Here is a 25267-nt window from a genome sequence, read left to right as displayed (position 1 = left end):
GTTCTCTTTATATCAAAGCAGACATTTGGCATTTGTTTTTTAGGGCTTGGCTAGCTTCGCTTAGCATAATCTGCTCTAATGCCATCCATTTCCCTGCAAATTCTATGATTTTGTCATTTCTTAGTGCTGCATAATACTCCATTGTGTATAGATGCCACATTTTTTTATCCATTCATCTATTGAGGGGCATCTAGATTGGTTCCACAGTCTAGCTATTGTGAATTGTGCCGCTATAATCATTGATGCAGCCGTATCCCTATAGAGCGCTTTTTTAAGGTCCTCAGGGAATAGTCCGAGAAGTGCGATAGCTGGGTCAAATGGTGGATCCATTCCCAGCTTTCCCAGGAATCTCCATACTGCTTTCCAAATTGGCCTCACCATTTTTCAGCCCCACCAGCAGTGTACAAGTGTACCCTTTTCCCCACATCCTCGCCAGCACTTGTTGTTGTTTGACTTCATAGTGGCTGCCAATCTTACTGGAGTGAGATGGTATCTTAGGGTGGTTTTGATTTGCATTTCTCTGATTGCTAGAGATGGTGAGCATTTTTTCATGTACTTGTTGATTGATTGTATGTCCTCCTCTGAGAAGTGTCTGTTCAGGTCCTTGGCCCATTTGTTAATTGGGTTATTTGCTATCTTATTGTTTAATTTTTTGAGTTCTTTGTACATTCTGGATATTAGGGCTCTATCGGAGGTGTGGGGGGTAAAAATTTGTTCCCAGGATGTAGGCTCTCTATTTACCTCTTTTATTGTTTCTCTTGCTGAGAAAAAAACTTTTTAGTTTAAGTAAGTCCCATTTGTTTATTCTTGTTGTTAACTCTTGGGCTATGGGTGTCCTATTAAGGAATTTGGAGCCCGACCCCACAATATGTAGATCGTAGCCAACTTTTTCTTCTATCAGACGCAGTGTCTCTGATTTGATATCTAGCTCCCTGATCCATTTTGAGTTAATTTTTGTGGATGGTGAGAGAAAGGGATTCAATTTCATTTTGTTGCATATGGATTTCCAATTTTCCCAGCACCATTTGTTGAAGATGCTATCCTTCCTCCATTGCATGCTTTTAGCCCCTTTATCAAATATAAGATAGTTGTAACTTTGTGGATTAGTCTCTGTGTCTTCTATTCTGTACCATTGGTCCACCTGCCTGTTTTGGTACCAGTACCATGCTGTTTTTGTTACTATTGCTTTGTAGTACAATTTGACCTCTGGTATTGCTATACCTCCAGATTCACACTTCCTGCTTAGAATTGCTTTTGCTATTCTGGGTCTTTTGTTTTTCCATATGAATTTCATGATTGCTTTGTCTATTTCTACAAGAAATGCCGTTGGGATTTTGATTGGCATCGCATTAAACCTGTAGAGAACTTTGGGTAATATCGCCATTTTGATGATGTTAGTTCTGCCTATCCATGAACAGGGTACATTTTTCCATCTTCTGAGATCTTCTTCTATCTCTCTCTTTAGGGTTCTGTAGTTTTCATTGTATAAATCTTTCACCTCTTTTGTTAGGTTGATTCCCAAGTATCTTATTTTCTTTGAGGATATTGTGAATGGAGTGGTTTTCCTTATTTCCATTTCAGAGGTTTTGTTGCTGATATACAGGAATGCCTTTGATTTATGCTTGTTGATTTTATAACCTGCCACTTTGCTGAATTCATTTATTAACTCTAGCAGCTTCTTTGTAGACTCTTTTGGGTCTGTTAAGTATATTATCATGTCATCCGCAAATAGCGATAGTTTAATTTCTTCTTTTCCTATTTTTATGCCTTTAATTTCTTTTGTCTTTCTAATTGCTCTGGCTAGTACTTTGAGAACTAAATTGAATAGAAGTGGTGATAGAGGGCATCCCTGTATTGTTCCAGATTTTAGAGGAAATGCCTTCAGTTTTTCTCCGTTTAGGATGATGCTAGCCTGAGGTTTAGCATATATAGCTTTTACAATGTTGAGGTAAGTTCCTGTTATCCCTACTTTTTCTAGTGTTTTGAACATAAAGGGATGCTGTACTTTGTCAAATGCTTTTTTCTGCATCCATCGAGATGATCATGTGGTTCTTGTCTTTAAGTCTATTGATGTGGTGAATAGCATTTATTGATTTCCGTATATTGAACCATCCTTGCATCCCAGGAATGAATCCTACTTGATCATGGTGCACAAGTTTTCTGATATGTTTTTGTATTCGATTCACCAGAATTTTATTGAGAATTTTTGCATCCAAGTTCATTAGAGATATTGGTCTGTAGTTTTCTTTCTTTGAAGTATCTTTGTCTGGTTTTGGGATCAAAGTGATGTTGGCCTCATAGAATGAATTTGGAAGAGCTCCTTCTTTTTCTATTTCTTGAAATAGCTTGAAAAGTATTGGTATTAATTCTTCTTTGAAGGTTTTGTAGAACTCCGCTGTATACCCATCCGGTCCAGGGCTTTTCTTGGTTGGTAGTCTTTTGATGGCTTCTTCTATTTCTTCTTTTGTTATTGGTCTGTTTAAATTGTGTGTGTCTTCCTGTCTCAATCTGGGCAAATCATATGCCTTAAGAAATTTATCGATATCTTCATTATCTTCTTATTGGAAATAGGGTTTCAAAATACTTTCTAATTATCTTCTGTATTTCTGTAGTGTCTGTTGTGATATTGCCTTTTTCATCCCGTATGTTAGTAATTTGAGTTCTCTCTCTTCTTCTTTTCGTTAGCATGGCTAAGGTCTTGTCTATCTTATTTATTTTTTCAAAGAACCAACTTTTAGTTTTATCAATTTTTTCAATGGTTTCTTTTGTTTCAATTTCGTTGACTTCTGCTCTAATTTTAATTATTTCTTGTCTTCTACTACATTTGCTGTTGTTTTGCTCTTCCTTTTCTAGGTTTTTGAGGTGTTGCGTGAGTTCATTTATTTGTTGGTTTTTTCTTTTTTTGAGGTAAGAACTCCAAGAAATGAATTTCCCTCTTAAAACTGCTTTCATTGTGTCCCATAGATTCCGGTATGTTGTGTCTGTGTTATCATTTGATTCTAAGAATTTTTTCATCTCCTCCTTTATGTCTTCTATAACCCATTGATCATTCAATAACATATTGTTCATTTTCCATGTGATGTAGGATTTTTCCTTCCTTCTTTTATCATTTATTTCCAATTTCATTCCATTATGATCAGATATGGTGCATGGTATTATCTCCACGCCTTTATATTTACTAAGAGTTGCCTTATGGCATAATATATGGTCTATCTTTGAGTAGGATCCATGTGCTGCTGAGAAGAACATGTATCCACTTGATGATGGTTGATATATTCTTTTTTTTTTAATTTTTTATTGGTTGTTCACAACATTACAAAGCTCTTGACATATCATATTTCATATATTAGATTGAAGTGGGTTATGAACCCCCAATTTTACCCCCAATGCAGATTGCAGAATCACGTCGGTTACACATCCACAATTTTACAAAATGCCCTATTAGTAATTGTTGTATTCTGCTACCTTTCCTATCCCCTACTATCCCCCCTCCCCTCCCCTCCCAACTTCTCTCTCTACCCCATCTACTGTAGTTCATTTCTCTCCTTGTTTATTTTCCCATTCCCCTCACAACCTCTTATATGTAATTTTGTATAGCAATGAGGGTCTCCCTCCATTTCCATGCAATTTCCTTTTTCTCTCCCTTCCCCTCCCACCTCATGTCTCTGTTTAAAGTTATTCTTTTCTTCCTGCTCTTCCTCCCTACTCTGTTCATAGTTGCTCTCATTATATCAAAGAAGACATTTGGTATTTGTTTTTTAGGGATTGGCTAGCTTCACTAAGCATAATCTGCTCTAGTGCCATCCATTTCCCTGAAAATTCTATGATTTTGTCATTTTTTATTGCTGCATAGTACTCCATTGTGTATAGATGCCACATTTTTTTTATCCATTCATCTATTGAAGGGCATCTGGGTTGGTTCCACAGTCTAGCTATTGTGAATTGTGCTGCTATGAACATCGATGTGGCAGTATCCCTGTAGCATGCTTTTTTAAGGTCTTCAGGGAATAGTCCGAGAAGGGCAATAGCTGGGTCAAATGGTGGTTCCATTCCCAGCTTTCCCAGGAATCTCCAAACTGCTTTCCAAATTGGCCGCACCAATTTGCAGTCCCACCAGCAATGTACAAGTGTACCCTTTTCTCCACATCCTCGCCAGCACTTGTTGTTGTTTGACTTCATAGTGGCTGCCAATCTTACTGGGGTGAGATATATTCTATATATGTCGGTTAAGTCTAGGTTATTGATTGTGCTGTTAAGTTCTATAGTTTCTTTATTCAGCTTTTGTCTAGAGGATCTGTCTAATGGCGAGAGCGGTGTGTTGAAGTCACCCATAATTATTGTGTTGTGGTCTATTTGACTCTTGAACTTGAGGAGAGTTTGTTTTATGAACGTTGCAGCTCCATTGTTTGGTGCATACAAATTGATGATTGTTATGTCTTGTTGGTGGATGGTTCCTTTTAACAGTATATAGTGACCTTCTTTATCCTTCTTGATTAACTTAGGTTTGAAGTTGATTTTATTTGATATGAGTATGGCCACTCCTGCTTGCTTCCTAGGGCCATGTGAGTGGTATGATTTTTCCCAACCTTTTACCTTCAGCCTGTGTATGTCTTTTCCTATCATATGAGTCTCCTGAAGGCAGCATATTGTTGGATTTGTTTTTTTGATCCAGGTTACTAGCCTATGTCTCTTGATTGGTGAGTTTAGGCCATTAACATTTAAGGTTACAAGTGAGATATGATTTGTACTTCCAGTCATGCTTCTTTATTTATTTATTTTAGTTTGGCTAGTTTTGCTTTTTGGTTATTTTCCTCCCCCTTTACTGAGATACCTCCTGCTGTTAGTTTTGGACACTATTTTTCAATTCCTCTTCTTGTAGTGTTTTGTTCAAAATGCTTTGCAGAGCTGGTTTTCTTGCTGCAAATTATTTTAGCTTTTGTTTATCGTGAAAGATTTTAATTTCATTGTCAAATTTGAAGCTCAATTTTGCTGGATATAGTATTCTTGGTTGGAATCCATTATTTTTCAGCGTTTGAAGTACATTATTCCAGGATCTTCTCGCTTTCAAAGTTTGTGATGAGAAATCGGTCGTTAACCTAATTGGTTTACCCCTGAATGTAATCTGCCTCTTTTCTCTTGTAGCTTTTAGTATTCTCTCCTTGTTCTGTACGTTGGCTGTCTTCATAATTATATGTCTTGGAGTTGGTCTATTATGGTTTTGAATGTTTGGGGTCCTGTAGGCTTCCAGGATTTGGCAATCCATTCCATCTTTCATCTCTGGGAAGTTTTCTAGAATTATTTCATTTAATATGCTGTCCATTCCTTTGATTTGAATCTCTGTGCCTTCTTCTATCCCTATGACTCTCAGATTTGGTTTTTTTATGACATCCCATATCTCTTGAATAGATTGCTCGTGGGATTTAAGCATCTTTTCTGTGTTGACTATATTCTTTTCAAGTTGATAAACCTTGTCTTCATTATCTGATGTTCTGACTTCTACTTGATCAAGTCTATTTGTAATATTCTCGTTTGAGTTTTTAATTTGGTTTATAGTTTCCTGCAATTCTAGGATTATTGTTTGATTTTTTTTTTAAGATCTCTATCTCCTGGTAGAGCTCGTTCTTTGCCATTTGAATTTGTTTGTTTAATTCATTTTCAAAATATACTTTTATTTCTTGGACTTGCTGTGTCATGTCTTCTCTAATATTCCTTTCCATTCGAGTTAGGTATGCCTTGAGTTCTTTCCCTATCCCTGTTTCTGATCTTTCTATGTATTCCTGTAGAATTGAGTTGTCTTGCATTGTTTGTAATCCTTTTTTCCCTTGTTTTCTCATGTTGTCCACGTTACTTTCCAGCTCTTTTTGATTGTCGTGTTTCTGCTCTCTTCTATAGATTTGTTTTGTTTCTGTATTACTCTGATGTCTCTCCTTTGTGTTGTTAAACTATGCCTGCTAACGTGGATTCCGCTGGGAAGGAATTCCGACGTCCGAGCTCCAGTGATGACACTACTCTGCTATGACGGGCCCTAATCTCCTTGCCGGGGTGCCCTAATGGGGGGGTGTGACTGGACTGTCTCTGTTTGGTTTCAGCTCCCGGTCGCGGCAGGCGGGCAGTCTCCAGCCACCCAGTATCACAGGCCGCGGGCAGGTGATCAGTCGCCAGCGGGTGGGCGTTCTCCTACCGCCCAGTTACACGGGCAGTGGGTGAACTGTCGCCGGCGGGCCTGCAGTTTACAGCTGCCCAGTCGCGAGGGCCTTGCCTCTAGTCTCCTGGTTTCTCCTGCTAGTCTTGGTTTCTCCTGTTTTGTTGTTGCAATCTGTCGGAGAGTGGCGGTGGATACTTCAGCTCTCCAAGATGGTGGCCGCTGGTTGCCTTAGTGGAGTGTCCCTTGTGGGGGATGGGGCTGTACCGCTTCCTTCCCCGTCTGCAATCCCGAACTCAGCCCGGGGGTCAGTGCGGGCTTGGCTGGTGGGATACCACCGTGTTGCAGCCACTTATCTCCCTGCTTACCAGCTAATCCCTTCTCTGCGGCGCCACACCTTCTGTAGCCGCGGGGCAGGCCACGCGTATCAGATAGCCTGGATCTCCAGGGTCACACTGTTGGCTTTTGGGATCCCCGGCACTCTATGGTTTTGATTTTTTCTGCTTGCCCCTCTCCCAGTGCTGGCTAGACAGGTTTTGTTTTGGCTGCTGGTGGGAGGGGGGGTTGAAGGTCAGGTGCCTCTAGTTCTCCTTTAGTCTTTATGCAAGCTCACTGTGATACTCCCTTCCCCTGAAAGTCTAGGAGAGATTTTATGCGAAATTCCCCTATGTATGGGGGCTGAACTGAGTGACACACACCTGTTTTGTTGTTGCAATCTGTCTGAGAGTGGCGGTGGATACTTCAGCTCTCCAAGATGGTGGCCACTGGTTGCCTTAGTGGAGTGTCCCTTGTGGGGGATGGGGCTGTACCGCTTTCTTCCCCGTCTGCAATCCCGAACTCAGCCCGGGGGTCAGTGCGGGCTTGGCTGTTTTGTTGTTGCAATCTGTCTGAGAGTGGCGGTGGATACTTCAGCTCTCCATGATGGTGGCCGCTGGTTGCCTTAGTGGAGTGTCCTTTGTGGGGGATGGGGCTGTACCGCTTTCTTCCCCATCTGCAATCCCGAACTCAGCCCGGGGGTCAGTGCGGGCTTGGCTGGTGAGATACCACCGTGTCGCAGCCACTTATCTCTTGCTTACCAGTTAATCCCTTCTCTGCGGCGCCACGCCTTCTGTAGCCGCGGGGCAGGCCGCGCGAATCAGACAGCCTGGATCTCCAGGGTCACACTGTTGGCTTTTCGGATCCCCGGCACTCTATGGTTTTCAATATTCCTTTTTTAATATATTTTTTAGTTGTTGATAGAACTTTATTTTATTTATTTATATGCGGTGTTGGGAACTGCCCAGTGCCTCACACATGCCAGGCAAGTGTGCTACCACTGAGCCCCAGCACCAGTCCCAGCCCATCCATGAGAGATTCTTAGGCTAAAGTATTCTTACAATTCACAACTTGTTCTACTAGACCTGTCAAAACAATCTAAAGGGGGTAAAATGTGGTTAAAGGTCATTTTCAAAATCCTAAAGTACTCCACTAGTAACACATTGAACTACTAAGTTAAAATCATATTTTAGATTTTTCTTACCCATACCTCACTTCTAAATTTTGAAACTGTCTTTTAATTTTTATTAGTTCTTTTTAGTTATATATGATAGTAGAATTCGTTTTATCTTTGAAATTTTACAGGTGTCTTAAATTTTAAAAATTGTGGATTTCTAAAAAAAAAAAAGAAAAAGAAAAAAATCAAACAAAAAAATTCTCAGAAACCCAAAATGATCATCAGGGTACTGCAGCCAGCTTTTGCCTAGGGGGCACTACACTTTTGCCTAGGGGACCCTATACTTCAGTGTTCATAGCTCTGTGGAGTGCAGGGCAGAGATGACAAAATCCAGAGCCCAGACAAAGGAAGGGATTGGATAGGGAAGGCTCTCCAGCCACAGAGCTGGAATTCCTAAGAGGCCACATCCTTGTAGGTCAACTAGAAGTAAATGCACCAACAACTCATCACATGCAAAAAGATCTTCAAGGATTCTCATCCTTGTGTTTAATGGAAGTGAAGAGGACCTGGTAGGAATCATCACTGAAAATTGAACTACTGGCTGATCATCATGACTGATGATGATGATGATGGTGATGGTGGTGGTGGTAAATGAGAATGATACATGACATATACACAGGTTTTTTATATATGTCACTACCTCAAGCTGATAATTGAGAGGAATCTTAGGCTGGGAATACCTGTGTGCCCAAGAACTGCAAATGCAAATATGCTCTGGAGAAACCTAACCCATTCTAGGCTGCAAAGAATTCTCACGAATGAAATCTGGAGGAAAGTAAAATACCCATAGTCAAAAACAACTAACGTACAAGGAAACAAAACTTCACAATCAATAAAAAGACCCATGAAGATTTCAACACAACTGTCAGACAGACAATAAGATGAATATGTTTGATGTATTTAGAGAAAATAAAATATACTGTAGGTAGGGAATAAGTAATTATAAGGAATGAAAATGCAAGTTTTGAAAACTAATATATCTTCTAGTAATAAAAAAGAAAAACTAGCATTTAAAACTCAGTGGTTGGGTTTATCCACAGATGAATCCAGCCAAAAAGAAAATTAATGAGTTAAGGACTTAGAGGACACTTTATTCCCTAGAAGAAAGACTTTCAAGTGAAATTGCTCAATCTCTCACACCAATCACAATTTCTACCATTTATTTCCCTGTTAATTCATTAAAAATTTACTAAGCAACTACAGTATACCAGACACATATTTGATTGGACACAGATTCTAAAAATGAATAAGACACAGTTCCTTCCCTCAGTTAAAGAAAAAAAAGGTGTATAGACAACAGCACAGGATCCAGTGTCCATGACTAGCGCAGATACCAAGTTATCTGGTTCTAGCACATACCTCCATAGCCTGAATTCCAATTGTTTTACAGACATATTAACTAACTCTGAAGACAGAAACATTTTGTACTTTAAAACTGTACATCATATTAAGTTGTAATAAAAAGTAAATGAGTTATTTTCCAAATAAATAGTCCAATTACATTGGAATTGAATGTATTCACTTGGGAGGATGGATAACCTTAGGTAAAATAGCTAGCTATACCAGACTCATTGAGAAATGAGGCATTTCTTCCCCAGATGGAAATTATTTAAGTGGTTTGTTCATGTCTCTGTGGCTGTCCTAATCAGTATAATTGGTTCACACAGAAACAAATGTCCTCATATCCTAGCTTACCATTTTATGAGGATCTCTAACCAATTTGCTCACCCTGTTTCTGCTTCTTTTCTGTTTCTCCCCATTCTTCTGGATGCCTTCCTCAGATCTTCAAATGCTGTGGTTTGTGTGTTTATTTGTTGCAGACTGCTGCCAAGCTAAAGAGCAATATATTGAACAGTTCAAAGACACTCTGAACACTTCTGTGGCCAAGTCAATTGCTGGATTTTTTGCAGAGCCAATTCAGGTGGGTATAAGAACCATACACATTAGTTGATCAGTGTCCAATTATCAGAGAATTTTAACTCATATATGGTCAACAATTTCAAATTAATCAAATGCCCATTACTATATCCCTTTTCAAATTCAATTCATTGTCTTGGTCCCTTAAAAAAAAGAAAAGAAAAAAATAATGTTCTGGTTTTCTGTTAACCTTTAAAGATCCATCTCCTCCATTTCCACACTGAACAGATACATAAAGCTACTGAATTGCAACAATTCTCAGGAATAAGGAAACCCCAGTGGTTTTTATGTGCTTAACACCCAATATTTTCAGGGGGAGTTTTCTTAAGTTTCACCAAATCCCCTTATTCTACTTTCTTGTACTCTAACAAAATAATAAAGTTTGTTTCCTTTTCCCAAAAAGCATGACATAATAGTAATGGCTCCTTTTCTCACCCATGGTTTGAACAGTTCTGCAGGCTGTTTAAAACACTGCTAACATTTGCAGGTAAATGAATGGAGTTGGAGAATATCATGCTAAGCGAAGTAAACCAATTCCAAAAAGCCAAAGGCTGAACATTCTCTCTGATAAGTAGATGCTGATCCATAATAGCGGGAGGGGGCATGGGAAGAATGGAGGAACTTTAGATTGAGCAAAGGAGAGGGGGTGAAGGGAGGGGGTGAAGGCAGGGGGCATGGGGGTGGATAAGATGGTGTAATGAGATGGACATCATTACCCTAGGTACATGTATGATTGCACAAATAGTGCAACTCTGCATTGTGTACAACCAGAGAAATGAAAAGTTGTGCTCCATTTGTGTACAATGAAATGAAATGCATTCTGCTGTCATGCATAACTAATTAGGAAAAAATGTTTTTAAATGTTTAAAAAAATAAAACACTGCTAGCACTACTATCATGTTAATAGTGATAATGATCCATCTTCTTTTTTCTAAAACTGAAAGGTCTTTGTGCTGATGTTACAGGTCTTCTTGGTTTGGTCTTTTGCAGGGTGTGAATGGCATTGTCCAGTACCCAAAGGGGTTTCTCAAGGAAGCCTTCAAGCTGGTTCGAGAAAGGGGAGGTGTGTGCATTGCCGATGAAGTGAGTAGCAATCCAAGGGTGTAACTTGGTGCAATGGGAACAAGACATTCACAGAGAGAAAACTCTTCAAATCCTCCTTGGAATTCCAGGAGGAAAGCAGCAAGTGCACAAACTTGGGAGCGTGACCATAAATGAAGGAAGCTTCTTCCAGTTGGCTGGCTGGTTTGTTAGTAGATTAGTTGATTGGTTTAACAAGTACAATAGAACATCAACATCCAAGGTGATGTCTATCAAATAAGTTACTAACAGGCATAGATTATGCTACCATTACTACATGTGTTTTTTTTTTCTTCTTTAATTCTTTTTTGGGGATTGCTACAAGAACACTAGCAAATCATATAAGAAATTTAATCTCATAACCAAATTTCCATCTTCATTTTTACCAAATTAATATTAATATTAATTTTTACCAAAATAATATTAACCAATCTGGCAGCATATACTTTTCTGACTGAACTTGCCTGGAAATGATAGTTTTATAAATTATAATCCAGTCAAGTGCCTCTATTGCTGACATTTAGAAAATAGTTCTTGAAAAATTGCATACTGGTGGAGTGGAGACAGCACTGTTGTATTAAGCACACAGTATGCCCAACAGAACTACTTTGAAGACAATAACACTCATGGGCTGTATGAGTTCTAGCTCATGTTTTTAAAAGGATGGATATACTTATATTATACCTCATATTACAGCATATCAAATAAAACAGACTTTTGTCATCTGAGAATAGCCAGGAGATAAACAGCCAAAGAATGGCCACCAGGCATGGATGTCCTCCCAGCTCACTGCAAGGTGACCCTTCATGATTGCACTAATACCTAACTAGACCCACCAAGGACAGGTGGAGAACTTGTGTTCATGCCTGTTTCAGTTCCACCATCTGTACATGAACAGTTTTCTTTGAGTAAAAATTCAACTGATATTGCACTGTCCCTTGGCAGAGATTTTGTAAATGCCTGTTCTTTACGTGTACCAGGTGTCTGTTATGCCCCCAGAGTCCTGCTGCCCTAGTGTACTAACATGACTTGGGCCAGGCTCCTCCTGCAGTGCTCATCCTCCCTTCTCCAACCTGCCGGTAAACTAAGCCAGGACCTACCTGAATAAAGTTCACCCGCTATTCACAAAAGAAAACTAAAGTCAATCATTTTGAAATTAGCTACATCAGGGAAGTGGATGAACTTTGGCCTCTCAATCAGCACATAGTGAGCTGCCATGGTGGGACCAACTAGAGAGAAGGTGGGAGGAATTCAAAGAAAATAAGAATTTCAGAATTTTTCAAGAGATGTGGTTTCATGTCTTTCAAGAATATAATTGGATGCTGCTCTCACATAGGGTAACCTTAAGGCCTGTCCTAAAGGCTGTCCTAATGAATTTGAAATTAACTGCTTTTAGGCAGATTGCACATTCAGAGTCCCACCTTATCTCTGTTATAGACCCAGCTGCTCCACTTCCAGGAAGGCACTTGAGGTTATTCGCCTGGGAGTGATCCATCTCTGTCTTAATATTGATTCTTCCTAAGTGACTAATCATGCTTTACTGCTCTGCACAATTTTGTTCATTGCTCAAGTAATTTATTGTTTCACCATTTATACCCATCTACTTATGGCTCCTAGATAAAGTGAAAGAGGAAGACAGGCAGAAAGACAAAATGTATAGGCTTCACTACAGTATCTCATTCGGGCCAATTAATCAGCTTTCCCAAAGGCCCATGACTACGAAGTAAAAGACCCAGGATTCCGCCCACATCTTTCTGACCCTATATGTAAGCCCTTCTCCTATACTGGTTAGTATCATCTAAGAATAACCCCAGGAATCTGCCTTTGTTGCAGCAACCAGGAGAGAGTAGGGAAAACAAGAAGGGAGCCTGAGAAAGAAACTTGCTCTTTTAATTGCATATTAGAATGAGCTTCTTCTATACCTAATCCCCACCTTGCAGTGCTCATCCTGTCTTCTCCAACCTGCTGGTAAACTAAACCAGGACCTACGTGAACAAAGTTCACGTGTGTACATGTGTGGAGACAGGCAGAGAGACTGAGTCAGAAAGAGATCAAGTTTACCTTCACCAGAAAAGCCCTGACAGAAATTTTCATGGAGATATTTGTCAGGCTTTATTCAATTAAGCATTTCTGCCACCCCTTCACTCATTCTACTAATATTAAGTGTCTTTTTTTGTATCAAGCACTGTGCCAGACATTGTGCGTAGGGGAGGAATAAGGCAAGGTCCCTGCTATTGGACATGTGCAGTGGAGATGAAAGTCCACAGTGAGAGGTTCTGATGGCCTGTACCTGGAGTGTGAACTCAGGAAAAGCTTACTAGACCAGATAATGAGTAAGCCTGGTTTTGATAGACATGAAGTTAGCGAAATGAAGACGCAGGAAAGGGATCTTCCAGAGAGAGAGGACATGACACATAAAAAAACTAAGGTCAACTTTCAGTCCAAACCACTGCAATTTTTAGATAACAGAGTTCAACTTCTGAATTAACTGGATGAGCTGGGCAGAGAAGGAGGGAGAAGGGCAGGGAGAAGAAAAGGAAAAAGAACAGAGACTCAGATTTTAAAAAAATAATCCTTAAAAGGTTTCCAATGATTTTGCATCTATTTTCATCAGGTACAGACAGGATTTGGAAGGTTGGGCTCTCACTTCTGGGGCTTCCAAACCCATGATGTGATGCCTGACATTGTCACCATGGCAAAAGGGATTGGGAATGGCTTTCCCATGGCAGCAGTTGTGACTACTCCAGGTAGGACCCCAAAAGTTTGTTCTTGCTCCTGGCCCTCCTGCATTGGCAATGGTATCAAGCATACAGGTAGAAACTTATGTGGGTTGGAGGCAGTCACAGGAACTACATGATGCATTTAACAAGCAAATGAAAGAGAAACAGTCTGTCTGCCAGACTGTGGGGCAGATGGGAAAAAGCCAGCCCTTTTGCTTTAGGGAAGACAAATTCTCCCTTCCCCACAATTGAATGCAGGGTCCCACCACACTGATAAAGGATAGGAAAATGTGCTGCAAAATCAAAACAAACCCAACTCTGGAACTTCTAGGAGTCATAGTCTTTAAAAGGATTCTTATATAATTACCTGTGATTCAAGGCTGGAGAGACAGATTTCTCCATTCAAATGTCTAATGAACAAAACAGCCAAGTACAAGTAAAATCTCACTTATCCAGAACATTCTATGAAATGAATGTTAGAATACATATTCCATGGAACTAGGCTTTGCTTTGTGTCATTTTTTATAAACCATTGATTATTGAAGCTCTTAAAATTATTGTATTTATATTTCCCACCAATAGTAAGCACATTTGTAAACCACTAATTAGTGCCCCTGTAATATTTCACTGTGTTTATTGAATGAGTACATGTCCAAACATATGGTCATCGAAGGTAAAGTACAATGAATATGACCAACTCTGAAACAATTGGAATCACGTTACTAGATTTTGATGTGAGATTTTTTTTCTTGATACTTTATCTCAAGAGTAGAACTCAGGGGAAAAAAAAAAACAGGTTTAGCTAATTTAAGGTTCTATACAAAATTCCCAATAGGTCCAAAATTTCAAGGTACTTTCCCACCCATACAACACATTATAAATTTTGTTATTAAACTTCTCATTGAGCAAGGAAGCTCTTTCTCTTTACCCCCTGTATTAGCTCAAGCTGACAAGACAAAATGCCACACTGGGTCTCTTAAACAACAGAGACTGATTTTCTCACAGATTTGAAGACTAGAAGTCCAAGATCAAAGTGCCAACAGGGTTGGTTTGTGTTGGGACTTCTCTCCCTGGCGTGCAAATGGCCACCTTCTTGTTATATCTTCACAGAGCCTTTACAATAGGTGCCTTCTCAAAGGCACAATCTCCAAACAGTCACAGTTGAGGTTAGGTTAGGGTCCATAACATCCTATTAGTGAGTGATGAATGAATGAGCCCTGAGGCCATTTCCTAAGTAAACATAACCAACCACAGTGGTGTGCCGGGAGGTGACAGGTAGGAATGTGTCACTCTATCCACTTTTTATTTTCTACCCCTAGAAATTGCCAGATCTTTGGCTAAACGCCTGCTTCACTTCAATACCTTTGGAGGGAACCCCTTGGCCTGTACCATTGGATCTGCTGTGCTCGAGGTTTGTTCCAGCACTCACATCAACACTGCACATTTCACAGAATATCTACTTGAAAACCACCCAATGTCAGAACTCACACGTTGCATGAAGTGAAGAGCTAATTAAATATTCATCAACTTCAGTTAGGTTTCCAATTATTACTCTGCCTCCCCCCCTTTTTTAAGTTCTACTTCGGGTGCTTAAAGTATATTAGATAAGAAATAATACATAATAAACCCCACATACATGGGAAATATAAGAATTTGCCTCGACAGGTGGCAATGTTATCTGTATAGTGTCTTATGGACAGTTGCTAACTTCTATACACCTTTTTATCTTAATTTTAGCCTTGTATTGTATGTTTTTCTTCCTTACTTTTGTTTCACTATCATAAATAATGAAAAACTAAGTTTTATGTGGTTACAACTAGGTAAGTCAGGTACTATTAACAACTGTTCATCCCTATACCATTGATTTAGCCTTGTATTAGCATATTTTCCTCTTGAAAAATGTCGTTTTAGAAAAAGTCCTTTCAAAAATACATAATATCATTTGCTTAAATAAGTATAATGTATAGAAATGTCTAAGAAGTTCATAAATTTGTAGGAATGGAAACTGGCTGTGGTGAGGGATCAACAGGAATCATTCTACCATCTACCCATTTACACTCTAAAATTTTTGAAACATGAATATGATTTACCTATTTGAAAATTTGAATTTAAAAGTACTTTGAAATAAAAATAAGTAAGTTAAAACTATTTTGCTAACTAAAGATTTATCTTCAAAGATGATTAAGTTATGAGATAAAAAATGTGGGTAGAAATGTGTCATTTATTTTATTTTGTATACACTGCTAACTCTTTTTGTTTTTTTAAGTGCTGTGTCATCTCAACCAATTTAGAAAGCAGAGAGGATTTAAGTGAACCAATAGGTCTTAAAAATGTCAAGATTTGCCTGGAATAATGCAATCATTATCATCTAAATATAGAAGTAGTATATATCATGTGTCTTGTCAAGAATCATAGGTGTCTGCTATGAGTAGAACTTAGTTGAAAATCCTTTAATATCTTTAGGTGCCCTGGCTCTGGGTAAACACAGGGCTCAGCTCAGCTAAAGAAGGCAGGGTCCCAAGGTGGGGCACTTAGGCTATGAGAGCTTGGGTCAGTCAGGCTGAAGGATGCAGGACAAAGGTCACTCACCCTCAGCAGAGAAAGCACCTGTGAAATTTCTTTCCTCAGAACATTTATATTTTTTATCACTGCACCCTAGTTCAGCAAAGCCTGGACATAATGAAATTCTGGATTATGGAATCTACGTTATTGACACACTGACACATACCTTATATTCTCTCCTAAATTTTTCTTACTCACCCCTGAAAGTGGGAGTGTTTGGGAGAAGCATCCCTTTCACTGAGACCTTTTAATTCCTTACTGCAAATCTTTTTGTGTTATCCATGGTGTGTCCACACTGGACATTCTGGGTTTGGTGTGTCTGGTTACTGTAAGAGGGTCATAGACATTTATCTCTCTGTGTTTTTCAGTCAATCTTGAAACTTTGGCCACATAAGCTCATTTGGGGCTTTTTCTCAACAGGTGATTGAAGAAGAAAAACTACAAGAAAACTGTCAAGAAGTTGGTACCTACATGTTACTGAAGCTTGCTAAGCTGCGGGATGAGTTTGACATTGTTGGAGATGTCCGAGGCAAGGGCCTCATGATAGGGATAGAAATGGTGCAGGACAAGGTAGGTTCTGATCTGGTGGCTACTCAGCACCAGCAGGAGGTAGAAAGCACCAGCTAAAAACACACTCTTTTTTCACTCTTGGGAGAAGGAGAGGGTAGCATAGATAGCAAGACTCAGTGAAGCCCTTCAGAGAGAGGGAGGTAGTATTGACTATGAACAAAATGCTAGCAGATCATCCAGATCTCATCGACAATAGAGTCCATGCCACTAGGAAACTGTGACTTTTCTCCCTAAAGCAAGAATGGGATGCTGTATGGAGAGAAGAGAGAGGGAATCTTGACAGGGCAAGGAGTTCCCAGAACAATCTCATAGCCCTAGTTTTTATCCACAAGATAGAAAGTGGGCAACTGATTCCTTGTTATTTGGTCTTAACCATACCCTTCTACTTTAGAAGTACTGATTCTCAGTTATTATAATATTCAGGTCACACCATAGACATAAGACTCTTCATTAATAGTCAGTACAAAGCTGGGATAGTTAAATAGAATTGAAATAAAGTAACCTGAGGCAGAGCCCTCTGGTTCATGAGCCACATTGTACTTATTATCTTCAGCTGGTCACCCAGTACCAGATTGTTTTGAGTCCACCCTAGTTCTCACCTCATGAACTTCATGCAAGATATCTAAATTCAAGTCTAGACTCCAGAGAGGTAAACCCAACAGAATAAGAGATGTGTCATTATGCCAAACCCAATTTCTGTGTGCTCTTAGTCACATGAACAAAGATGTTCATGAGAACTTTCACAGTAAAACATCAGAATCTTCTCAAATGGCCACTGATAAAAAAGAGATACATTGTGGCATATCCCTAATACCAATGGCATAGATACATGTTTTGATGTGGAAATGTGTTCAAACCCTTTTGTGGGAAAAATGAAACCAGTCCCTAAACAGTATCTTTAGAATGAAATCTTTTTCTCCTCCCTCTGTCATATATCAGTTTTAAGCACGGGCTGCACCCAGATTAGAATCCCAGCTCCTCCTTTCCCTAGTTCTACTCTCTGTCCCCTGAATGCCATTCACTATCCTACACACAAATGTCCCTCTCCTCTCTGCCTCTACCGTGGAAGTCCTGATATTCTACAAGCTCCAGTTTCATATCACACTTCCTCCCTAAAGTTTCCTTTTTCTTCTCCCTCATCTATTGGCTCCACCCTTCAGAGAATTCCTCAAGTACTCCCTGACAAAGGAGCTCCTTTGGAAAGATCTTCTGCACCATCTTGGACAGCTCTGACAGTGTTCCATAAACTGAGTATCTTATGGACAACAAAAATTCATTTTTCAAAGTCCTAAAGGCTGAAAAGTCCAAGATAAAGGTGACAGCAGATCAATATTAGGTTATGGTTCACTTCTTGGTTCATAACTGACCACCTTCTTTCTGAAACCTCACATGGAAGAAGGGGCAAGGGAACTCTCTTGACCTTTCATAAGGGAACTAATTTCACTCCTAAGGGTTCCACCCTCATGACCTAATCACCTCCTGAAGGCCCATCTGCTAATACTATTACACTGGGAATTAGGTTTCAACAAATGAACTGGGGTTTGGTGGCAGAAACATTCAATCTATGGCATAAACCATGTATGAACTTAGTTTTTATTGTTTAAATATCTCATTTTCTTTAATAATTTTGCAGCCAGGAAACAAAACATGTGGTAGGTGCTTTGTGGATTGATTTTAGCCTCCTGCAATGCCTCAGACCACATTCATGTAATTATAACTCTGCTATAGTGCTAGCCAGCATAATCCAGGATGATATTCCCACCTCTTATACACTTGGTTAGAATGTAAATTGGTGCAGTTCTTTGGACAGCAATTTGTTTGTAACTATCAAAATTTTAAATGTTTAGACTTTTGGTCTTGCAATTCTACTTCCAAAAATGTGTCCTAAAAATACAAAAATATATAAAGATGTTTTTGAATAGGGATGTTTGCTGCATTGTTTACAATCATGAAAAATTAGAAACAACCTAAATGCCCAATAGTAGGAGACTGGACATATTACTGGCAAACAGTGAAATACTAGGTAAGTTTTAAGACTATGTCCAAATATACTTACATGGAAAGATGTCCAAAATATATTGTAATTATTAAAAGAAAATTGCATAATTTTTTTCAGTTCTGGGTATTGAACCCAGGGGCACTCTTCCACTGAGCTATATCCCCAGACCTTCTTTTATTTATTATTTTGAGACAGTCTCACTAAGTTGTCCTGGCTGGCCTCAAACTTGAATCCTCTTGCTTCAATCTTCTGAGTCACTGGAATTACAGGCATGTACTACCATGCCTGACCACAGAACATCATTATAACTTATTTTTAAATTTGCATATAAATGTATTTTCGTGCAAAGAAAAAGTGCCTAGTTCACATCAGATTATCAATACACGATGTCCTTAGGCATAGAACAGAGGGAGAGGAAAATTTTCAGTATTGCTTCCTGCACTTTTACCATTGGAATTTTTTTTCAATAATCATGTATTATTCTTATAATTGTTTCAGTACAGATTTGTCAAAAAAAAAAAGTAAAAACCCAAAAAGATAAAAACGGATGCCTAAAGCTACATTCTGCATCCAACAAGAAGTTGAATTACTTATGTGTCTACTTTGTTTTCAAGCAATTGAGACACAAGCATGAACATGAAGGCCTGAGCAGGCTGCCCTGTCACTTGGAGTTTCTGGCCCTGCCTGTCCTTGTGGAATGCAGACAAGATATTCAATTAGTCATAGCTGTTGAGGTTGAGGTGGGGTAAGATGGAAAGGAACCAATGTTGGGGTGAGGCCAGACAAACTCCATCTTACAGATCCATAAAGTTGAGCAAGGCCTCCACCAACCCAAGCCTTTCCAATAATGCTGGCCCCTCTGATCTCTGTTCCTTCAAATCTCACTTAACTTTTCTCCAATTCTCACAATTTAACACTCAATTATCTTAGTCTTCCATCTCCAATAAATGAAAACCTCAGGGGCAAGCAAGAATGCATGGTGAAATTTGGAGTTCGAAGAGAAGATCTTAGTCTTTTCTCTCATCCCACATACTCCATTTCCAATAATCTGAAAGTTGGAATGTTATTTTTCTTTTCATAAAACTTTAAGACAAATTTTAAAATATGCAAACAAAAGGGGCCTTTGGAAGTCAGACACATTGCATAGTAAGATATAGACCCCTGACCTGGGGCTATAGCTCAGTGGTAAAGCACTTGCCACAAATGAGTGAGGCACTGGGTTTGATCCTCAGCACCACATAAAAATAAATGAATAAATATATTGAGTCTATCTACAACTTAAAAAAATGAAAAAAAAAAAGATGCAGACACCTTACAAGGAATAGAGAATTTTCGGAAAGGGCTGAATCAAGAGGCAGTGGGGAGAAGAAAATAGACACCAAAGCACATAGGAGGGCAGATAGGAAGTGCTGAGAATGATAAAACTGACCATGGAAGTGGACGGAGCCCTTCTCTACCTGCAGGGGCTGTCAGGAGCAAGGATCATGTTTTGTGTACCTACAACCAGACAGCCAGGGCAGCAATGGAGGAGGAATGCAACAGTTCCTTGCCCGGCCATCTGAGCAGCATCCGTTAAATGCAAATCCTAAGCCCAGCCCAAATATTCTGATTTGGCCTAAGGTGAATCCCAAGTATTTGTCCTGTGATAGTCTTTTATGTAAGAGACATAAAATCAGACTTAAAAATAAAACATAATTAGAGGGAGATATTTATGCTACCAGATGAAGCAGTCAGGAGATACGGAGAAACACTGCAAGCTGAAGCTTGCTGTCACCAAAGGGAATTGACGCGTTGAGCCCCCACCCAGGGGAGCAACAACTTCAGTTACCTAGATATCTGACACCGCCTCTGGGGCCCTGAAGGGTGTACCTTTCCTCCTGCTGAAGATGAAGTCTTGTGGGTGGGGGGTGGGGGGGAAGCAAATTCCACAAGCGAGAAAGATGAGGATACAATGGCCCCACCCCAGCTTCCTGGCCATGCCAGGACCCAGGGAACACTTGGGCTGCGGGTGCCCTTGTGCAACTATTGAGCCACTTCCTGGACTTTGAAATGCGCCCTTTGCATGGGCAGAACACAGGGAAGAGTTGAGAAGGATTTCAACATAAATAAAACAGACTCCAAATTCAGTTATTGAGGAACCAAACTCCCAAGGTAGCCATTAGCAGAGCCAAGATTCGCTGGCTGTCTGTATGGAATTTCATCTGGTTCTTGGGAATTGGGGATTAAGTGGAATAAAGACAAATATTTTTAATAACACCCTCCAAAAATCTGGTTCAGCGAATTAACAGCTTTATTTAATTACAGGCTCATTCATTGCTTTCCTTTTGTTTTGTTTTCTCCCTCTTGGGAAATAGTTCTTCTAACCGTGCAAACACCAATTAGGAAACATTTTTAAAATGTATTCACAGATGAGCCGCCAGCCCCTTCCTCCCCAAGAAGTAAGTCAAATCCATGAGGACTGCAAAAACATGGGTCTCATAGTGGGAAGAGGCGGCATTTTTTCTCAGGTAAGAGAAAGGCTGATGTTTAACTGTCCTTTTAGGTAGGCATATCCCTGAGATGCCAATGCAGGTGGCTTTTCTTCACGACTGTAGTCTCTAAGGGGACTGCTCAGGCATTCTCAAAAGGGGCAGTTAACCTCCTTGTGGCCACGAGAGGGCGCTGTAGTGAAATGGTTTGGTTATCACGGTTCTGCAGGAAGAAGATACTGGCAAGCTTAAGATGTACAGCCAGCCCACCTAATTAACGGTATGGAGAATGGTAGAGACCTAACAGTCATGCAATATACACCTTGTCTCACTTATGAGTTAGTTTTAACTCCTGTTAAAGAAATCCTAGCCATCATTGACTCAGCCCTGAGTTCTGACTTTATGAACTTGCTCACAAAGCAAGTGACCATTGTGGCAGGGAGCCACCTAACAGCCTTGGAAGTCCCAACTGATCCCTGCAGAAGAGGTGGGGGACCTACTGGGCATGGTCCCTAGTGCGGTACTCAAGACCAGATACGGCCAGTGCCCTCAAACTCTGCCTGGGAAAATCAGAGATGGAGCTCTCTCCTGGCTCCCTTCCTGGAAAAGCCAAATCCCAGCTTCACAGTCAGGACCTGCCCCTGAGCTGCTCACTGAGGTACTGCTGCTGTGAGCTACATGATCTGTCCCTAAATCCCTCACACCGACAGGTCCCACACCAGGGATGGCCACCAGGGCAAAGATTTAAGAGTAAGAGTAATGTCAGCTCCCCTAATTTGTTCTTGTGCTCTATCATCTTTCTTGCCCATTAAAAAAAAATATGACACATAATAATTATACTTATTTGTGGGGTACTATCTGATGTTTCAGTATCTATATACATTGTGTAATGTCCAAACAAGGTAAACATACATATCATCTCATTTATCTTTTGTGTGTGTGTGGTGCTGGGGATTGAACCCAGGACCTTGTGCATGTGAGACAAGTACTCTACCAACTAAGCTATATCCCCAGCCCCATTTATCATTTCTTTGTGGTGAGAATATTCAAAATTCTTTCTTGTAGCTTTTTAAAATGTGCAATGAATTATTGTCTATAGTTGACCAATTGCACAATAGGACACCAGAACTTCTTGCTCCTAATTGGAGCTCAGTGTCTCTGACAATTTCAAACATTTCTCACTTCTGCCAGTTTCCCTGGTCCATTCCTGCCTCCTACTGACATATCCATTTCTTGCCTCATACTTTCCAGAGAAAATTCGAGCTATCAGTCAAGACCTCTAAATAAACTCTAAATATTTTTGTATAAATTAGATAACAAAACTTAATTATTAAAATCATCAGCTAGGTGAGTTATAAAGACATGAAACAATTGTTCACTTACTTAGCTATTCCTTCATTATTTGGCCAACATTTATTAAGCACTAAGCAGCAGGTGATATGCTGAAAACTGAAGATACAATGACAAGTAAGGCTGGTCCCTCCTTCATGAAGTTGATAGGAGAGAAAAACATATAAGCAGAAAATTACAATGCAATCTGGTAAACTCAACTTCAGATATAAAAAGAAGTGTTTAGAGGAGGACAATGGTCAGCCTTTTGGACTAGCAGACTGTTTACCAATGACCAGGGGCTGTTTTGAACATTTTCCCTGTATGAACTCATGAAATGACCTCAAAAAGCCTAGGAAATAATACTAATTATCCTTATTGAATAGATAAATAAAAAGAGGCATGGAGAGGTTAATTGCCCAAGTCACATAGCTAGTAAGTGGAAGAATGAAGATTCAGAGCCTGGCAGTCTGACTTCTGAATCTCTCCTCTGATAGGAATAAACCTAAGGTGACAAAACTGGACTCAGGGAGTCCAGGGGAGTACAGGGGGTGTGGCTTGGGATGCTGTTTGAACTTGAGCAGTGGTTGAAAGGACAGAGGAGACATTCGAAGGATAATTTTGGAATTCTGACTTGGTTCAGGTGGACCTGAATGAATTCATCCTTGAACATGCTCCATTTGCAGTAGCTTGTGAACATCTGGCTATAGTCAAGTCTGCAGGGCTAAAATGAAGACCACAGCTGAGAATTTCAACATCTAAGTGGTGAGAGAGGGACAGGACATCACACAGGAAGCCAGTGTCTAGGTGATAGGCACAGTGAGGTGTGGTAAAACCACCATTTGATGGCAAAAGGGAAAGGTGCCCAGATGGAGACAGAAAGGGGCAGACAGCATGAAGAAGGTTAGAAGAGAGTGGAAGCAAGAGAGTAGAGAGGTTCAGGAAAAAGGAAGGTCCAAAACATGAAGTGGACAGGAAGGATATGAGCAAGAAATGCCCAATGGATTCTCCAGTTGATTTTAGTCTAGTGATGTCAGAAAGTTACAGGAATAGAAACCAAACTAACATGGACTGGGATGTGGATGGGATTGGAATTGGGATGTGAAATGAAAACTAATGCCCAATAGGCATCAACCCATCTTTCTAATATGTTTGAATAAAAGGAGGAGGACAATACCTGTATTGTAGCTAGAGGGGACCAGGAATCACCTCAGATGGTTATTTGTTGTGATTTGGATTTGGATTGTGAGAGAGAGCTTTAAGCCTACTAGTTTAGAAGCTGAGGGAAAGTTGAAGAGAAGTTGAAAAGAAATGATAGATGCAAGAGAACCCAGGGGTGTTTTCTGGAGTGGTAGTGATGGGAGTGTCCAAGGTCAAGGGCACAGACAGATGATTTGGATTCAAACAGTAAGGACATTTCCTTCTCTAAACCTTTGGAAAAGGATATAGATGGATGTCAGAGCAAACAAGTTTATAGAAAGGTCTTGCTTGGCAGCTTCAATTTTCTCCAAGAATTATGAGGCATGGTTGCCTATAAAATAGAATGAAAAGCATAGGAGTAGAGAAAGAAAATTAAGGATATTGGAGGTCTAGAATGAGAGAGAAAATTGGCGGAGGTCAATAAAAATCTCAGAGATGGGGAGACACTGGAGACCCTGGGGATATCTGGTAGTGTCATCAGGCATGCTCTGTGACTTCCTTAACACTTCTCAGTCATGTGAGTTGGAGGAAAGCAGTTCAGTTATAGCTTTAATCAGGCTGAGACTGGGCCATGTGGGTATTAGCAGCATAAAGGTGGAAATGCAAGCAAACTGAAAGGGCAGGTGAGAGCATACTTCAGTCAACTGTGTGCTCCAGGCTGGGTAGGAATGAAAGAAAGAGATCTGAGTAGGGAGAAAGACCTGAAGATAATGAAGGGATGAGGAGACTGGGGCTTGGGGTGAAAAGGGTAGGTAGGTATAAATGGGAATCCGAAATTGGGTTATTCTGGTGAAAAGAAGGCTCATGACATTGGTTTTGGGTGTGAGTGGATGCAGAGAAATGGAGATGAAATTTCTGAGAGTTTGGTCCATCAGAAAAATGAAGCTAATTGGTTGGGTTCTATACGCATAGAGGGAGGTCACCTTGGTGATGGCAGTAATTGAGTGTAGAGAGGCACTCAAGATTTCAGTAAAGGTGGTACACAGACAAGGAAGTGAACATATGACAAAAAGAAAAACACTTGGAGATGGTTCTGGAACAAGGAGAAGGAGATATGAGAGAAATGTAAGAAATGTCATAAAAACAATGTGGGAGTCTTAGTTTAGTGCATTTTCCTCAAAGCCATTTGATTCTCTGATGATTTGTTGCTCTATTTTCCTGTCTTCCCAGACCTTCCGCATCGCACCCCCAATGTGCATCACTAAGCCAGAAGTTGACTTTGCAGTGGAAGTATTTCGTTCTGCCTTAATCCAACACATGGAGAGAAGAGCAAAGTAGAAGTTTTAGAAATAAAAAAAAACTCAAGCCTTAGGAACTTCCCACTTCTATGCAAGAGTGAATCTGAGGAATTTCAAAACCACTGGCATTGGGAGTAAACCTGCAGCTCTCTCAGTAGTTGTAAAAGACAACTGATTGCCTCCTGACCATATTTATTAACAGAGCTCCTATTATTGAGAATTCCATCATTAGAGAAAAGGATCTCTGTCTTTAGTGTAGAGAATCACTCATATTTAGTCTACAGCCTAAATTGATTTTCTTTTGCATTAATCAGTTTTGGAATGAATATGTGGTACTTTTTTGGCCAATGAATCCTAAAGGAAAATCTTTTGGTGGAGGTGCCTTCAGGGAAAGGCTTCTCTACTTTACTCTTCAGCTCAAGAAGAGATGTCTTCTTGTTGCACTGAAAACACCTTATGTTGAAATGGGATTCCTGGAACTACATCATCTGTCTTGGAGCCAATGGGAAAAGCCTGATTGCTGAGGTTGAAAGATAAATGGAAGCTGAGC

At 39.9% G+C, this 25267-nt stretch overlaps 1 protein-coding gene across 2 annotated transcripts in view; it reads left to right on the top strand.

Moving 5' to 3' along the window:
• Nucleotides 1–24757, top strand: part of AGXT2 (alanine--glyoxylate aminotransferase 2) — a gene marked incomplete at both ends in the record, with an annotated part of 43367 nt that extends 18610 nt beyond the window's left edge. For both annotated transcript variants that reach the window (XM_081302405.1, XM_081302404.1), the window contains 7 exons: nt 9455–9555; nt 10542–10634; nt 13246–13378; nt 14671–14762; nt 16334–16483; nt 20891–20989; nt 24650–24757. In XM_081302405.1, the coding sequence (XP_081158531.1) occupies nt 9455–9555; nt 10542–10634; nt 13246–13378; nt 14671–14762; nt 16334–16483; nt 20891–20989; nt 24650–24757 (776 nt within the window). The remainder of the gene's footprint in view (nt 1–9454; nt 9556–10541; nt 10635–13245; nt 13379–14670; nt 14763–16333; nt 16484–20890; nt 20990–24649) is intronic.
• Nucleotides 24758–25267: the final 510 nt, after the last annotated feature.

The sequence above is a fragment of the Spermophilus citellus genome, assembly GCF_964194105.1.
Source record: "Spermophilus citellus genome assembly, chromosome: 1".
Taxonomy (NCBI): domain Eukaryota; kingdom Metazoa; phylum Chordata; class Mammalia; order Rodentia; family Sciuridae; genus Spermophilus; species Spermophilus citellus.
The sequence above is the reverse complement of the archived record's forward strand: the minus strand, read 5'-3'. Positions and strand labels throughout refer to the sequence as shown.